General features: G+C 41.9%; 1 protein-coding gene across 4 annotated transcripts in view; it reads right to left on the bottom strand.

Moving 5' to 3' along the window:
• The window catches only part of Yaf2 (YY1 associated factor 2), a 64872-nt gene that overhangs the window by 25300 nt on the left and 20405 nt on the right, over positions 1-19167 (bottom strand). For 2 of the 4 annotated variants that reach the window (XM_036208572.1, XM_036208573.1), the window contains exon 2: positions 16555-16624. The exons of 1 other annotated variant lie outside the window; for it this stretch is intronic. In XM_036208572.1, the coding sequence (XP_036064465.1) occupies positions 16555-16598 (44 nt within the window). In that variant the 5' untranslated portion in view covers positions 16599-16624. The remainder of the gene's footprint in view (positions 1-16554; positions 16625-19167) is intronic. One more of the 4 variants, XM_036208574.1, reaches the window with a different exon arrangement.

Here is a 19167-nt window from a genome sequence, read left to right on the forward strand (position 1 = left end):
AGAGCTATATAGGGAGACCTTGTCTCAGAAGCTGAAATACTATAGATGAATGAATGAATGAATGAATCCAACTCAGAAAAGTAAAAATAAAATGATTTTTTGAGAACCAAAAATTCTTATAGATTAAAATATTACTTGCCGGTATTTTGACACAAAACAAGTCAAGGATTTATGTAAAACTACCTTAGACTCAGCCATCAAAAGAAGAAAAGAAACCAACAGAAAATGTTCCAAAGAACTTAAAGAGAACTTTGGCCAGAGGTGATAGTTAATTTCAGAGTGAAGTATGAAATTGTGTCAGTATTCATTCAAATATCTAAGGCTCTAATAAGCACAAGACATTATGCTGCAGCTAGTTATGGTAGCACACACTTGTAATCAATGCACTCAAGATGATGAGACAGAAGGACCCCAGATTTGAAGTTAGTCTAGACTACACCCAGAGTTTGACGCAAGCCTGGACTACACAGTGAGACTGTACCTTACAAACGAAAACTATGTAATAGTTTTTGGAGGAACAATGGCAAATCAAGTACAATCTCTGGTCACTACAGAACTTACTCTTTGGTGTTCTGTAAAAGACTAGAAAGTGAAGTCACTATCTCTAAGTTATTGTCTGTTTCCCAAACCTCAAATCCTGACATCTGCCACTACCACTCTACAGAGGCGTGAGTGAGTTACTGCCATAGTTTGTATTTGCGAGAAAAGAGGCAGGGACTGAGAAACAGGAGGGGCAAGGGAGATCTACAGCTGGCAAAGGAAGGGAATCCCCTGTGTCATCTTCCTCTCTATAAAATGCTCAAGCATTTAACGAGGCTGGACCGACTCAGCTCTTTTCTAGAGCTTTGAGTGCCTGCCTGCTGCTCTCTCAGAACTAGGCTCATCTACAACGACACAACAGGGTGTTGCTTTATTTTTCTACCATAGACCAATATTGAGTATAAGTGAAAATTAGAACTATAAAGCGCAATCTTTGTTGTGCTTCTTTTTTAAAAATAAATTAAATTTTTAGAGGGGAAAGCATGCTGTCTACAAAGCTAGTTCCCTTTCTACCCACTGCCAGATCTCCTCACTTCTCAAATCCATCCAGAGGTGATCATTACCGTAGTTTGCTGCGGTAAATCACACCAGTGTAAACTTCACCCTGCAACTCCCTTTCTCTTGCCTTAATAGCCTTCTCCACTTGCTAAGCACCAAAGGGCAACGGGGCAGAGTGAGCCTGGAGTCTCAGCACTGAATCTCAACTCCCTGTCTGCTAGCTGTAAAAACAGGTGTGTTAATGTCGTTTTGATATGGCTTAAGAATGTCAGCAGAAGCTGATGGTAATGCCAGCACTTGAGAGTGAAGGCCAGAGGATCAAAACTGCAGAGTCATCTCAACTTCACAGAAAATGTGGCCAAACTAGGCATGGTCGCACACACCTTTGATCTCAGCACCCATGACCTAGAGGAAGGCAGATGAATGTGAGTTACACCAGCCTGGCCAACACAGAGCTCAGCCAGGAATACAACACATGAGACCTTGTCTCAAAAAAATAAATAAATAAATAATTTTTTTTTTAAATTTAAAAAAAAAGAAAAAGATTAAGGTCTGCATGAAAACATGAGATACAGGAGACCATCTCAAACAAAACATAGTGTATTCCAAGGTTCCTGTGTTAGAAACTCAGTCCACAATGTCATCACCTTAGGAGTGATTAGAAACATTAAGTGGGGCAGAATAGAAGGTGATTCGGTCATCTGAGCCACCACCCTCTACAGAGATTAACGTTGGTCACTTAGGGAGACTTAGTTCTTACACAAATGAGTATTAGTAACCGGGAAAATAACTTAGTAAATTATTTACTACACAAGCAAAAGGCTCTGAGTTCAAACCCTGACACTGACATAAAAAGCCTGCGTGGTGTTTACACTTGCAACCCAGCACTGAAGAGACAGGCAGGCCCTGTGGCTCACTGGCCAGCTAGTCTAGTCTAACCAGAAACCCCTCATGTCCTAGTAAGACCTGTCTCCTCAAAGGAATGAAGTAGACAGCCCCTGTGGAAAAACATCAGTGAGTTATGTCAGACCTCCAAACTCCCACAAGTACCTGCACATACATGAATCCACACAGGCGTGCACGCATGCACGCACACGTGAGAGAGGTGAGTTTAAAAAGAGACCAAGACTAGTCAAGGCCAGTCTTTCCTACCCTGACTTTTGGTCTTGCCACACTTGATGGCTTCTGTTCACGTCCCTACCATTACTGTGCTACCTGACATGAAGCCCTCACCAAAAGAATAGATGGGACCATCTGACCACATACATTCAACCTCCAAACACCCTGTGAACTAAACAAAGCTCCTTTAAAATAACACACTAGTTAGTGTCTTGTCTCGGCCTACATTCCAAGCAGCTCAGGTGGGAGCACCGTAGCATGTTTAAGACTAGCCTGGACTAACATGATGCTGCACAAGCACCTGGCCCCAGCAGCCACGGGCTAACCACTCAGAAATCAGGAATCCAAACAACTCCTTCAAGTTGTTCTCTTGGCAATGCTCCAAAGGAAAGACAGTAACAGCAGAGCGGCCTCTCACCTGCAGTCGCAAGCAAACCCACTCTTTCCTAAGGACCACATGCAGGGCTCCTCCCAGTTGGCCAGTGCGTTTCATTTGCTTTATGATGTCTTGGTTTTCTCTTCTGGGGGAGCAAAATCACTTATCCTGAATGGTTCCTTCTTGTTTTGACTTGTTAAAGTAGACTGGCCATATCTCAAAATAACATGTTCTTTGTTATATGCCCCTTTTTAACAGGAGAGAGTTCAATTGGTAAAGTATTAGCCATGGAGACCTGAGTTTGGATTCTGTGGGAGGCCTTTCCATTTCTCCATGGGATGCCTGCTCCCATTTTTTCCCCAGGGTACTTTTGAGGAAGGAAGAGTGAGAAATATTTATTTAGACAGAAAGATAGAGGGGAGAGAAACAGAAACACAGGACAGCCTTGGGAGGGCCTGGATCATTATCCACTGGCCCCCTTCTGTCTCTTCTAAAGGGCTTTTATAGGAATGCCGAGGGGTGGAGCAAAGACCTCCCCCTAGCACAACCAAGTGCAGACCCTTCCAATCACCTGGTGACCACACACATGGTCAATCAATCCTCTAACGCAGCCCTGCTGGGTAAAGCAAACTCAGCTCTCATTAGGAAACCTCTGTGGTCCTCCACACGATTCTAAAGGTTGGCATATCCAAGTGCAGCTGTAACCCCAGAGTTAGAGCCAGGGGAGACAGGGAGCTCAACAGCCAGCCAGCCTCACAGAATCAGTGAGCTTCCAGATCAGTAAGAAACTCTCAAAAGCTGAGGTGAAGAGTGATAAAGAAGCTTCCCCATGTTAACCTCTGGCACGTGTATACACATGCCTGCACACATACATACACAGTGTTTAAACCCAGTATTCAGGAAGATAAACCAGGAGGATGAGGATCAGCCAGGGCTACAAGCAAGTCCACAGCAACCTGAAATCTAATAAGACACTGTTTCAAACTAAAATAAGAAAGCCAGGTGGTGGTGGCACACGCCTTTAATCCCAGCACTCGGGAGGCAGAGGCAGGCAGCTCTCTGAGTTTGAGAGCAGCCTGTTCCATGAAGCAAGTCCCAGGACAGTCAGGGCAACACAGAAAAAAGAAAGAAAAAAGGAATTTTTGGTGATTTACTGAATTCAACTGGAATCTATTTTTATGTAGTCTGAAGTACAGACCTGGTTTCCCTCCATATGCAAAAATAATTTAGCAGTCTATTTTTTTCTTTTCTCATTAGCAGGAAATACCATTTCTGTCATTTGTCAACTTCTTTTAAAAAAAAAAAAAAGATTTATTTATTATGTATACAGAAGAGGGCACCAGATCTCATTACAGATGGTTGTGAGCCACCATGTGGTTGACTAGGAATTGAACTCAGGACCTCTGGAAGAGCAGTCAGTGCCCTTAACCACTGAGCCATCTCTCCAGCCCCGTTTGTCAACTTCTTAATATTAATGAAATCATTTCTGGCCTCTATTCTAATTTTTTCTCTATAAATATTAACTATTTCAAATGTTGTAATTATTTTAATTGGGGCATAGCTTATATAAAGCATATACTATACAACTTGATTTTTAAACACACACACACCCTGTATGACTTATTTCAGACCAGGATATTGACATTTCTCATCCACCATAACATTCCCTGATGATCTTTCCTCATCAGTACCATGTTTCCAAGATAAGAACTGTTAGAAAATCTTATCATTCATACCATCCATAAACTTCCTATAAATGAAATTGGGTAATTTATGCTTTTATTCAACATTATCTAAAACATTCATCATATGTTGCATTATTTATTTTTATTGCTCTGTAGCAATTCAGCTTAAAAGCCACAAATTTGGTTTTGAGACACCATCTCCAGTATTCCCGAGAATATTCTTGCTCTCCTCTAAGGTGCTGGGACCACCAGGTATGGCTTAAACTAACACTGTGAGTCCCACCCTGTTTCCAGAACTGTCATGATCATTTTTGTGCCATACATTTTTTCACATAAGTCATTTTACGAACGGCACTAGAAAAAAAAAAAAACCCATATGATTACTATCTAAAGCTACATATACATAATTCAGAAGTAATTTCAGTAAAATTTGTTTTCATACAAACTTTAAATAAAATTCCCACCTTTAGAAATAATATATTCTTTTATTCTTGTCTAACTTTATATTCTTCAATGAAATTTGGGGAGTCTTTCTATAATGAAGATAGTTCTATTTTCTAAATGGATGTTGCTGGTTTAAATGAAGGCCTTCTATCTAGGAGCACTGAATTCTCTTACTGATATAAATATCATGTTCATTTCTTTGAAAATTTTAAGAGCAGTGGTTCTCACCTTTCTCAGGCTGCCACCCTTTAATATGCAGTTCCTCGTGCTGTGGTGACCCAACCATAAAATTATTTTCATTGCTACTTCAGAACTGCAATTTTGCTACTGTTAAAATCATACTGTAAATAAATCTGTGTTCTGTGATGGTCTGAGGTGACTATGAAAGGGTCATTTAACCCCCAAAAGGGTTGAGACCCCACAGGTTGAGCCCGCTGCTCTAGAGTGCCAGCGAGACTGCCCGGGGCGAAGGCCTGGCATGGCCCGTGGCAAATGAGAGAGGGCTTCCCTCCCATCAGCTGTCCTTGACCTTCCTTTCCTCCACAACACGTTTGTTAGACGTCCCACTAGTCACGCAGGAGTGAGTTTAGGTTCCACCAGAACTCATGATACCTGTTCTGACAATGAAAAGCACTCTTTAAGATTTATTTATTTATTATGTATACAGAAGAGGGCGCCAGATCTCATTGCAGATGGTTGTGAGCAACCATGTGGGTGCTGGGAATTGAACTCAGGACCTCTGGAAGAGCATTCAGTGCTCTTAACCTCTGAGCCATCTTTCCAGCCCTGAAAAGCACTCTTTACTGAATAAAAAAGGTTCACTTCTTTAGTTTGTAATAGTTATCTTTTTTAAACTTTGAAATACATATTCACTTTCCTGTATCACCAGTTTTATGTCCCTTCAGGCAAACATATTATGAGGTGACAATGGGCTCCTGCGGGGAACTGCAGTCTAGTCACAGTATTAACAGCTAGGGTGGCACTCCCCAACCAGTTCTCTGAAGTAACTTGTATATATTAGCATCTAGTATGAAAGAGTATTCAATTTTTATAATATGCTTTTAATAAACTTAGAATTTTTATTTTCTAAAAAGTTACATGAGTAATTTTCAAATGTTAAACAATCCTTACATTCTTATTACGTTTAAAAATGTCATGTCTATCCACAAGTGAGTTTGGACATAATGCATTTCTCTTTGTGTGTTCTTTTTAGCCTAGGTTTCAGGGTAACATTTGTCTTATTAAGCAAAGGCTGCTTCCCTCTGTTCTCTGGATCAGTCTGTACAAAACTGGGTTTTGTTCTTTAAAGGTATCTGAAATTGTGCTTACTGACCCCATTTTCTTCTCATGTTCTCCCCCAGGGTCTAGCCTGGATCCCATATCTGGTGCTTCCATGGTCTCCCCCAGGGTCTAGCCTGGATCCCATATGTGGTGCTAGTCCAACTACCCCTTATCTGCACTATAGCCAAGCAACATCCCACAGGTCCCTTCTGCTCAGCTTCCAACCACTCCACTTGGAAACCAGACTTCCTACAATTTCCTCCAAGGTCTAACCAGGTAAGTTCTCCTGACCTCCCCACCCTACTACTTTTAAGCAACCCATCAGATCTAGACTGGGTCCCACAAGCACTGTACCAGTCTAGTCTAGACTTCTTTGCCTACACCAAAAAGGAGTTCTAGGCTTAGGGCAGGATCCTCCCTAACTATCCCCCAAACCACAGGACTCTCGCACATCACACCCAACCTTCCCACCCAGGCCGATCTACCCCACACCCAAGGTGTGGACCAGGAAGCACAGGGGGTATTATATCCTGGACCCCAACCCAGTTCCCTCAATCTACCTGACTTCATTCCACCCAAGTCCCCAGCTCCAGACCCAGCCTGTCTGCACATCCTCTCTTGGTCCCAACCTGTTCTGTCCATATCACACTAGGTAAGTCCACGTGCCCAGATCTAACTGCAAACTCACCAACAATATAAAAAAATCAAGACAGGCTCTTCTCTCCAAACCCACCCATCCTACAGAAACAGCTGCCAATGAATTACCTAGATGAACTCCAAGACATGGTACAGACTCCATATCAAAACCATGCTTTCTGGGCCAGCCAAGGTGGCACATGCCTTTAATCTCAGCACTCAGGAGGAAGACAGGTCTCTGTGACTTTGAGACCAGTCTGGTCTACACAGCAAGTTCCAGGCCAGTCAGAGTTACAATGAGATTCTGTTTAAAACAAACAACAACAACCACAACAAACAAAAGCCTATTAATGCCTGGGCAAACCCTGCCCACTCCCTATGAGGTACTACTTTCTAAACCAATGTAATTGCTAACTACATTCTAAACACTGATCTTTATCCCTGCAGAGACGTGTAGCCCTCACCTCACCCTCATCAAAGCAGCTTCTCTGTGCACAAGACAAAGAGCATCACCAAAAGCCACAGCTGATCAAAATGCCAAGAATGACTGACAGTGGGTGGTGCACTAAGCCCCAATGATAAGTCTCCAACATATAGCTAAGGCTCATGGGTCATAATGGAAAGTGGGGCAAAGAGGTTCTAGAGCCAAAGAACCAGAATGCCTGCTGAAAACAACATCTTCTATGACATGGAAGCTGTACTCACAAAATACATACATACACACACATACACACACATATACACACACACACACACACACACATACATGCATACATACATACATACATACATACACAATATAGTTACCTAAACAAGACCTGAAAAATAATACCACCAGCTGACACTCCAACGTGGATAGGGAAATCTCACGAGGCCTGACTCCCATATAAAGAGCTATAAGCAATTGATGGCTGCTGAAAGACGGAGATTTAGCATTCTCCACTGATAAGCCTCCTAACATGTGACTTCATCCCAAGTGGGTCATCCCTAAACACATGTGCATATGAGCAATAATAAAGAGACTCAGCAGGTTGAATTTATAAATGTGTGTGTGTGCTTGTGCATGTGTGGGTACGAACAATAATTAGAGACTAGAAGGCCATGAATTTCAGGGGAGTTGGGAGGACACAGGAGGAATTGGAGAGAGGAAAGGGAGGATGGAAATGGTATAAATACAGTACCCTGTCATCTGCTATCTAACCTATCAACAGTAATCCCATTAGGAAACCTCCTTTCGGTTTCCTTTCAAGATAAGAGCTTCAGAACCCACCAAAATAACATGTGACCACGGTAAAGCCAACAAGGCACACTCCTTCTCAGGAGGCCCATGCTTTCACAGTGTCTTGCTTTCTTCCTCAGCACCTCTCTCTATTAACATTTATAAAATACATGTTTGAAATATATAATAAATTCCAACTCCGCTTTGCTAAACAACAACAACAAGCCCATTCTTTCCAGTACTACTTCACACAAACTAGCTCTCACACATTATTGATAGGGGGAGCAAAATGGAGCTGCTGCTTTGGAAAACAGCTAGGCAGTTCCACAAAAGGTTAAAGCTGGAGCTCTTAATGCAGCCTAGAAATTCCGTTCCATGTAAACATTCAAAAGCTAACATACAAGGCCTGAGATGTCACTCCCTGAGAGAGTGCTTACTTAGCAAACACAAGGTCCAGGTTGTGATCCCCAGTAACACAAACAAAATAAACCCCCAAAGCCAGGTGTGGTAACACATGCCTGGGATTTCAGTGCTAAGGAGGTGGGGGCAGGAGGGTAAGGAGTTACAGACTAGTCTGGGCAACATGAGTCCCTCTCTCTCTCTCTCTCTCTCTCTCTCTCTCTCTCTCTCTCTCTCACACACACACACACACACACACACACACACACACATACACACACACATAATATATAACCCCTGCAAACAAAACTGTATACAGTGTTCCTGGCATGACTATTTATAATAGGCATGAAGAAAAAACAATCTAAGTATCTGTCAACTGATGAATAAACAATAAAAATATGGTGCTATCCACATATAACTGATAGTATTATTTGGTGGGGGGAAAAGTAACCTAAATGGCCAGGTATAAACTTGAATCCATGATTCAAAAGGCTGAGGAAAGATGGCTGCAGGCTCTAGGCTAGCCTACTAAAACACAGCAAGACCTTTCCCCACAACAAGAAAAAGGAGTCATGTGTACTGACATGCACAACATAGATGGCCCATATGTTAGAGTAGTGTGACTGCGTGAAGTGTCTAGACAAGGCGAGCCTATCTACGAACAGAGAGCAGACTGGCCCTCTGGCTGTGTGGCTTATGGAAATGACATCACGACAAAATGACTTAAAGACACTAAACCCATGGGGCTGACCAGTCTGACTTGTCAAACAGTACCATGTGTAAAAGGAATCTTGTTTTTACACCTTTCTCTTGGGGAAATGCACGACAGCTTCTACTGATTGAAAGGTTTTCAATTTCTTTGTCCTTTTCAATGTAAAGTCTACTTTGTAAAGACTTGTCCTTCAATAGGAATTCACCTTCAATTTAAACTTTATCACAGTCTGGGTGTAGTGGCCCATGTCTATAATGGAAGCACTCAGAATTACAGAGATGAGTTACCATGCCTAGCAAAACCTTCACTTTTGCTTGTTTGTTGTTGTTTGAGACAGGGTCAACCCAGGACAGCTTCAAACTTCCCATTTGGGAAAGGGTGACCTTCTACCTCCGAAGAGACTGCAGGGAGTTGCCACCACTTACAGCTAAGACCCTTTCTTGATGTACCTCCTGCCCACCATGGCACATCTGTAATCCTTACAGAGTTAAGAACTGAAAGCTTTCCACATAGAAAGTAGGCTCTGGAGATGAGGAAAGGAAATGTACATTCAAGTCATTCAGGGACTTTTCTGCAAATTCAAGAAACTTCCATCGAAGTGCTCACATGACTGACTAGAGACAGATGAATGTAACTCCACGTGCACTGCTGGAAATGAAAGCTGAGAGAACCCTGAATCTATGCAAGTACTGGGGGGGGGCAGGAAGGACCTGTCTGTTCTTGTCCTGGCCTTTCTCCCTTCATCAACTTTAAGGGCCTAGGCTCCCGTGGGCTGTGGCAAACACCCACTGAAATGCTATTTCTTAGCTGATTTCTGCAATCCCCAAGCACCCACTTTCCTGTTTTCTAACCATCTTGTAATATGGCGACTCATCTCTTCCCTTGGACTTACTGAACAAAAACAAAACAAGAAACAAAAAACTACCAACCTCAGCATTCGGTGGGCTCCAGCAGAAGGACGGCTGCAAATCTGAAGGGGCAGCCTCAGCTAGACAACAAGCTCCTACCAGAGTCTGGGCTATCGATGAGACCCAGTCTCTAAAAACCAAATAAATAACGATACACAGGTATGCAAATGCAAAAATAAAACTCATTGCTTAGAATGTTGATCTTCAAAACTTAATCAAAAAAGTTAAGGGCTTCAGAGATGGCTCAGTTGTTAAGAGGACTGACTGCTTTTTCAGAGAACTCGGGTCCAATTCCCAGCATACACACAGCAACTGACAAGCATCTGTAACTGTAACCAATTCTGTGGGACCCTATGAACTCTTCTGGCCTACAAAGGCACTGTCCACACATGTTGCACAAACACGCATGCAGGCATGCATACAGGCATGCATGGGAAATATACATACACACAATTTTTTTTTTTACAAAACAGGGTTTCTCTGTGTAGCTTTGCGCCTTTCCTGGAACTCACTCTGTAGTCCAGGCTGGCCTCAAACTCACAGAGATCCACCTGGTTCTGCCTTCCGAGTGTTGGGATTAAAGGCCTGCGCCACCACCGCCCAGCACATACACACAAAATTAAAAAATAAAAAAGCCAGGTGTGTGGCAGGTAGAGTTCTGAGTCTGAGACTAGCCTGGTCCACATGGTGAAAAAACAAAACAAAACAGATAAGATTAAATAAAAATATATATACATTTTTAGTAGCAACTACTAAAGTATATACAAATTTAGTAGCAATTTCTTATACATAAAGCCTGTTACACGTGTAGTGATATGCTTTTTAAACCTTACTAGTAGGGTCTTATCAGTGTTTCTTGATTATTTCCAGAATTGATGGATCATGACGTTTTTATTCTTGCTGATAATCCCCTACTTCATCAAACTATTCTCCTATTACTTCCCCTCCTTTCTTTTTATTGTATGAGATTTTGCTGGGTTTTTAGTGGAAGAGCTATCTTGTTTATTTTCATATTTTAATTCACGTATTTACAGGTATAACTTTACCCCCAAATACTATTTTTCTTGCAGTCTTCAAGTTTTGGTATGGATCTGGTATATCATTTCACAAGTATTTTGTAATTTCCACATTTTTTTTCTTTTTTCACTCCATGATGCCCATGCTGGTCTAAAAATCTTGAGATTCACACTATCATGCTGACTCAACTTCCCACACTATTCTTTCTACTTCTTGTAATTTCAGCAATTTTTCAGAACTGCCTTTCCATCATTTCCATTCTTTCTTTGTAGAGTCCAGTGAGGTAAGAGTTGGAGCGCCTCTTCCTCCACAGCACCTTAGCATTCCTTCGGCATACTCTCCTCTACCTCCCCGTGCTGTTTGGAGAGCTGAAATGTGTAACTTCTCTCCTTGTCTGTGTCTAACTTGCTTATTTATGTAGGCATTTTGTCATCAGTCTCAAGATTCCAACTCTTCACATGCTGATTGTATTGTTTCTTACATAACGTATGCCGCAATGTTTTTATTTTAATAAATGTTTATATGCTGCAATGTTTGTATTTTAATAAATGTTTAAGTAAGAACGTTCTCTGAAAAGGTCTCCATTATAATGCCCTTCTTTAACAGAAACGAAAGTCTCACTTGTCAATCGGCTCCCTGACTTTTCAGCCACATGTCGTCTCACCGTGTGTGCTTGCATCAAGGCATGCAGAGAATATGTTCTATATCCCATTTTAAGATTGGAGAAGCTATAACACAATAGGATTCTTATTAAAATATTTTCTTCACACGTTTCTTTTTTATTTCAAAGCCAGACACGTGTTGAAAGTAAAGTGAACTTTCCACTTTTTAAATCGGGATTCAAATGAACACCTGTTCTTTCTCTGCTCTTCCTGCCCCTCCCTGGCCCTTCCATATATCCTACCCAGTATCTGCGTTTTTCTGAACCTATCCCTGAACTCAAAATGCCTCACATTCGAGTATTTTGACATGTCTTCTAAGAAAGACACTGTTGGTATAACCACTATGCTATTACCATGTCACGCTGAGATTCAACAGGACTTTACACAGATGTGTTGCAGCAAATTCAATCATAATCAGCTCATCTGACTAACTGTTCTTCATCTTGTCTGGTCTAATAATTGAATCTGAACTGGTTCTCTCATGATCATTTAAAGAAGACACTCAAATCGGCCAAAGAACATTTATTTCATCCTTTAGTGTCCTCAAAATGAAATTTCATTTACTTTTTTTTTTTAACTTATTTATTATGTATACAGTATTCTGTCTGCATGTCAGAAGAGGGCACCAGAACTCACTACAGATGGTTGTGAGCCACCATGTGGTTGCTGAGAGTTGAACTCAGGACCTCTGGAAGAACAGCCAGTGCTCTTAACCTCTGAGCCATCTCTCCATCCTTTATTAACTTCTTAATTGAACTGGTATTCTTAAGAAGTAAGCATTTCAGCAAATCAAGCAATACTCCTCTAAGACATGTAAACCTCAGAAATGAAGTATACTGCCTCTGTAACTTAGTTCATAATGACTACACAACAGTCTTACAGTGGAAGTATTATAATAAACATTCTCAAAATTACACATTCTGGTTTTCCTATTTTGAGACTGGATCTCATTGTATAGCCCTAGCTAGCCTGGAAATTGCCATGTAGACCAGGCTGGCCTCAAACTTGAAGATCCACCTGCCCCTTCCTCCACAGTGCTGGGGTTAACGGTGTGCTACCATGCCTGGCCCCTCTCCCTCTCTCTTTTGTAGCATAACTGTTTTGAGGGAGGGGACAAAGTGTGACAGGTCCTTCTTAGCAGCATCTTTCCTCCTGGCTGCCACAGTTCCTCAGCTCCTCCCGTTTCCTCCGGCACCAGTGTGCATGCCCATCCGACTGGTGTGCTCACGTATCCTTGGACACTTTTAGTAGCTCCTCGGTGTGCACCTCATAGAGGCTTCGCATACTCCGGAATCATGGCCCACACGAATTTAGTCTGTTTGATGAGGTGTCTATCATGCCATCTGGGCCTCAACTTGCTAGTAGTGTTCGTCATCACCTTTGTGGTCTTGTTAAGATCCAGCCATGAAGTAGCGCAGAATCATGGCCTATTGCTATTCAATGATGCCATGACAGGAAGCCACATTCGTTCATGCATTCATTCTTTCATTCATTCATTCATTCATTGTGTGTGTGTGTGTGTGTGTGTGTGTGTGTGTGTGTGTGTGTGTGTTTTGGTTTTTCAAGATAGGGTTTCTCTGTGTAACAGTCCTAGCTGTCCTAGAACTTGCTTTGTAGACCAGGCTGGCCTCAAACTCAGAGATCCACCTGCCTCTGCCTCCCAAGTGCTGGGATTAAATGCGTGTGCCACCGCCACCCGGCCCACATTCTCTTTTTTTAATGTGCCATAGAAGTTAATATTATACTGGATAGGATTTCAGTGTACCAGTTTTTAAAGAAAAAAAAAAGTGTTTTCCAGAGAAAGATATATTTCACACAGGACTTATATGGCCAATAAACAAATGTTTCATACACAAAAACCTGATAAATACATTCATACATTGTTGGAGCCCACTAGGTTTCCTAGGGGCTGTACCCAGCAGGACTGCTGGTTGATTGGACCACGGGCCTGGGTACCAGGTGACTGTAACTAGCAAAGAGGAAGTCTTTTGCTCCACCCCTTGGCATTGTTATAAACAGAACTTTGGAATAAAGTTCTGGGCCGGTGGATAAGAATCCAGGCCCACCTGAGGGTATCCTGTGTTTTCTCTCCACTCTCTATTTCTAACTATGTTTCTTACCCCTCAATCCTCAAGAGCTCCTGGGATAAATAAGTGTGGGGGCTGGTCCTCCACAATAATACATTTATGTGGAAAACCCATTTTTTCAGTGGGTATTTTTGTATTAGTTACTGATTTTAGGGATTACATGAGATGATGGTAAAATCTTACCCTTGATCTCAGAAAGCATTCAACAAAGTTTTAAAAAGTTTTAAAAAGGTGTTGCGCATGACAGCACAGCTGTAACCCTAGCATTTAGGAAGCAGAAGCAGGGATTTTGTGGTTTCAAGGTCAGCCCAGGCTACACAGACACATAATAATCAATGGCAAAGAGTTAACATGTAAGGGCTAAACAGTGTGATGTGGGTAAAACTGCAACCACAGAAATGATTTACCTCAATCTACAGTCTAACATTAGCTATTTATTAGAGTGTCTACTATGTGCTCCTGGTCCTTGACTAAACACATTCCAAAAATTAAGACAGTATCACCAAATTTCCACTCTGCCACAGAGAAAACACAGGTAAAATAGATGCTATCAAGGACTGGGGAGATAGCTCAGTGGATAAAGTGCTTGCCACAAAAGCATAAGCCTTGAGTTCGATCCCTGAGACCCACAGGGAAGAAGCTGGGCAGAGAGGCTCACACGTGTCAGCCTACTACTGGGAAGACAGAGAGACAGGAAGATTCCTGAAGCATGCTAGTCATCCTAACCTAATCACTGTGCCCCAAGACCCAGTGAGAGCATGTCTCTAAATGTCAAGGTGTATTAACTGTTGAGGAATGGCTGACAGAGAATGCCCGCATGTGCAACAGTACAAACGTGAAGATCCTGGCCAATAAAGACGGGTAAGGGGCAGAAGGGTCTCAGCTTTCAAGTACAGAAAGAATGGGGAAGTCATTCCAAAAGAACTGGAACAGTACTGGCCAAAACCTGAAACTATCCAAATGAGAGCAATGAGCAAAGTTTCCAATTGAAGAAATTAAGACTACACGAAGAGAATGAAATGGAATTAGGACAGGCCTTTAAACACCCAGAAATAAATGAAAATTTATAAAACAGCTCTAGAAGTATACTGCTGTGACGATATACCGTGTATCAAATAAAGCTTGCCTGGGGATCAGAGGACAAGAGCCAGCCACTAGATTAAACATAGAGGCGAGGCAGTGGTGGCACACATCTTTAATTCCAGTACTTGGGAGTCACGCACCTTTAATCCCAGCACTTGAGATCTCATACCTTTGCTACCAGTATTTGGGAAGCACACACGCCATTAGTTCCAGTACATTTTCACTTTCAAGGAAGTGAAATGGCTGGGCAGAGAAAGGCACATAAGGCATGAGAAGACAGGAACAAGAGCCCTTTCAGCTGAGGACTCAGAGGCTTTCAGTCAGAGAACTTTTGGAGATAGAATCTTGCTTTCTACTCAGCCTAAGGATTCGGTAGTGGTGAGAAGTTTCTCTAGTGCCTTGATCCTTTGTCTCTCTGATCTTTCAGCTTTTACCCCAAAATCTGACTCTGGGTTTTTATGATAAGACAATTTAGGAATTCATGCAACATATTACTCAGACTCTAAAAATGCCCTTAGAGAATAGAGCAAAACAAAAGAGACCAAAAATAATTGTAGGTGATTTCCCTGGCATGCCTCAGGTTGGAGCATGTGCGTGTGCATGTGTGTGTGTGCGTGTGTGTGCTGTGCGTGTGTGTGCGTGTGTGTGCGTGTGTGTGTGTGTGTGTGTGTGTGTGTCTGCCTGTCTGACTGTAAGTCTGTCTGTCTGACTGACTGCAAGTCTCTCTGTGTGTGTGTCTGTCTGACTGTAAGTCTGCGTGTGTGTGTGTGTGTGTGTGTGTGTGTGTGTGTGTGCGTGCATGTGTGTAGACAGAGGTCTTAATTACAGACAAGGACATGGAAAGGTAACTGCAGCATTCCCAAGATCATGCTTCAGATGCACCTTGAATGAAATCAAAAGACCCAATGAAAACTTTGTCATTTAATATGTGCTGGTCAGCCAGGCATGGTGGTACACCTCTGCTGTCCTCACACTCCAGAGGTGGAAGCAGAAGGATCAGGAGTTCAAGGTTAGCTTCAGCTACCCAGGAAGTTTGAAGTCAGCCTGGCCTATCTGAGAATCAGTTTCAACAACAAATAATAAAGCTTAAAAACTTCCTTTTTAAAAGTGCTGGTCAGACTGGAGACGTACTCAGTGGTTCCGAGTCTGCTTGGTGTACTCAAAGCTAAGAAAGAAAAAAGGGTAAGTGCTAGTTGATTACAACTTAATGTCAGTCATGGGGGCACACACTTTTCATCTCAGCACCTGAGAGACACAGAGAGGCAGATATCTGTGAGATCAAAGTCTGCCTAGTCTATACAGTGAGCACCTATCTCAAACAAACAAACAATCTATTCTTACTGTCCAGAAATACTGTGCCAAAACAATTTGACCAAATTATTTGTGTAAAAGTTTACAGTTCAAGTATCTCACTAAAAGCAATACTAAAAATGAATTCATGAAAGAATTCAATATGTAGCTTTTCTGTATTACTTTAGATTACACTATTTACCTAAAACATATACTTTTTAGAAAGTTACATAAATAACACTTTGGAACCACTGCCATACTTATGCTTGTATCTATTAATAGTTTGCTATATTATCCATAATAGCTTTCATAACATACAAAATCGTTATCCAAAACAACTTCCTTTCTATTAATCTCTTAAAGAGAAGAAATTTGAGACACAAAAATCTCAAGTTTGTGAAAACCGGATTACTTACCAGTAACTTGAGCTATCCTATTGGGTCTTTTCCCTCACAGATCCACCCCTTCCTTCTGTCCATCTTGAGGTCCTCGTGAAGCGCATCCACGGGAACTGAGGGCATGCAGCACAGACGCATATGGAAGAAAGCTGGGGCGGGCTTAGGAGGCTAAAGACATGCTGCAGGCACTCACTTACCTTCCTGAAATGGGATTGCAACGGTCCCTCGGTCCTCGAGGCATTCACAATAGCTTCACAGAATGTGGATCTGTGGAGATTACCCAATAGGAGAACTCCAGTTACTGGTAAGTGATCCAGTTTTTTCTTCTCTAGCAGAATAAGAAGATTATTTAATTTTATTTGAGATTATTAACTCACGTAGAGCTACAGGAGAAACAGATGTAAATGCACCACAGAGCTAAACATGTACTCACCGAAGTAAAAATGGATCAAAACAGTATTTGACTGTTTGGCAAAGTCATAAATACAAGGAAAATACAAATATTTGAGTAATTTCACTTTTAAACGTCCACTATAATGACAGCTTTATTTTAGCAACTCAAAAAAACTAGCTATGAAACTTGCATTTCCCTGAACCACCATCATCATTTTGTAATGCCAGCGTAACTAAACAGTTGATCAAAATCAGCTATTTCTTAGGATTATCAGGCCACCATGTTTGCATTTATACTAAAATTTACACAGCTGTCATGGTTGGATAGCAATCATTAGACTTCAGATTAAAATTACTATTGGTACTTATAAGCAAGCATAAAAGTAGTCATTGAAAAATAATAATTTTTTTACTTTCTTTTTTTATGGTTTTTTTTTTTTTTTTTTTTTTTGGAGAGGGCTTAAATACTTGTACCAACATGTCTGTCATTTAAAGAAAAATTCTAATCAAAAGGAAGAAGAAAGTCCTTCCTAGTTAACATGCTTGCCTTACAAATATAAGGATCTGAGTTCAGTCTGCATAACCCATGTAAAACTGGCTGTCACTATAGGGTGATGCACACCTTTAATCCCAGCACTTGGAGGTAGTGTCAGGTGGATCTCTGAGTTAGAGACCAGCCTGACTTATACAGTCAGTTCGAGGACACCGGGGATACAGTGGGACCCTGTCTCAACATTTAAAAATCTGCTTGTGGTGGAGGGACACACTGGAGTCCTGGTGGCAGAGAGGCAGAGACAGATGGATTCTTGAGGTTTAATGACTAGCTACCCGAGCTTACTTGGAAAGTGCCAGGCCAGTGAGAGACCCTGACTCAAAAAAAAAAAAAAAAAGACTAGGGTTGGGGATTTAGCTCAGTGCTAAAGTGCTTGCCCTGAGTTAGTCCTCAGTTCCAGGGAGGGAGGGAGGGAGGGAGGGAGGGAAGGAGAAAAAGAGGACACCTGAGGCCATGTACAAACTGCAAACACAAAGCAAAGAGACCCCCAGGCAGAACTTTATCTCATTCGCAAAGGTATGTAAGGGTGTCCTGTTGCCCTTAACTGCACACATTCATTCTGTAACTTGCTGCAGCAGTGACGGACTCAAGCCCTATACCAGTAGAACTAGACAGGGATGCACTTTAGCACTCTTTCCATTATACTACTGACCATCCATCCCTACCTTCCAGGTCTTTCTAAAATTCCTTTTTGAAACAAGGTTTTGTATACTCCATGTTAGGCTTGAACTTCTGATATGCCTGCCTTCACCTCCAAAATGTTGGAAGTATAGGTATGTGCCATGCTGGAAGACAGAGCCCAGGGTTTCATGAATGCTAGGCAAGTACTCTGCCCACTGAACTTCCTACACCAGTCCACCTTCTAGAGTCGTGTGGCTTCATTGTCCTTCATTCATGGAAATAAACTAAAGAAACTGTACAGGTTTCTCCTGTTTCACCTGTAAAATTATAATATAAAATCATTTCTCCACAGAAACAAATCTGGAATATGAAGATCTTACATTTCAAAATTGTTATGAAGTATTTTGTACAGGGCACAAATATCAAAGTCTGATAGCACCTTGCTAAGAGTTTTTGCTAGATTCACACTTTATTTTAACACGCACATTTCTCTGGGTAAATTATATCCATTTTCTACAAATCTAAGTCTAAAGTACAATAATTATGAATGAATTCATTTTTGTTTTTGTTTTTGGCAGGGTTTCTCTGTGCAGCTTTGTGCCTTTCCTGGAACTCGCTTTGGAGACCAGGCTGGCCTCAAACTCACAGCAATCCGCCTGCCACCACCGCCAGGCTCATGATTTCATTTTTAAATGACTAGTCATTCAAACTGGGTATCACAGGCATGGATAGACCACATCGCCCGTTTGGATCTAGCCTGAGTGTCTCCCCAAATGTCTATATTCCGTGTGGTGATACTGAATGCTGTAGAACCTTCAATAATTATGGGACAGAGAAAGCGAGTAAGGCTGCTAGAGGCAAGTCCCTCAGAAAGGATGCTCTCAGGGGCAGGCTGGTAGCCAAGCAGGAAGCCTGCGCCTGCTCTACTTCCTTCCCTATCTTGCCATGTGCCCTCTCTGCATCTGTCCATCACAACAACTGTGTCCTGCCCAGCGGCTAGACAGTCTACCACACTGTAAACTCAGCAAACCTCTGCTCTTTTTCAAGTACCAGCTTCATATGTTTTGTTACTGACACAGACAGCAGAGTTCCATTTTGATTTATAATATAAAGACTATGATTTTTTGTTTGTTTCGAGACAGGGTTTCTCTGTGTAGCTCTGGCTGTCTGTAGACCAGGCTGGTCTCGAACTCAGAGATCCACCTTTCTTTGCCTCCCAAGTGCTGAGATTAAAGATGTGTGC

This window comes from Onychomys torridus, chromosome 16 (assembly GCF_903995425.1).
Source record: "Onychomys torridus chromosome 16, mOncTor1.1, whole genome shotgun sequence".
Taxonomy (NCBI): domain Eukaryota; kingdom Metazoa; phylum Chordata; class Mammalia; order Rodentia; family Cricetidae; genus Onychomys; species Onychomys torridus.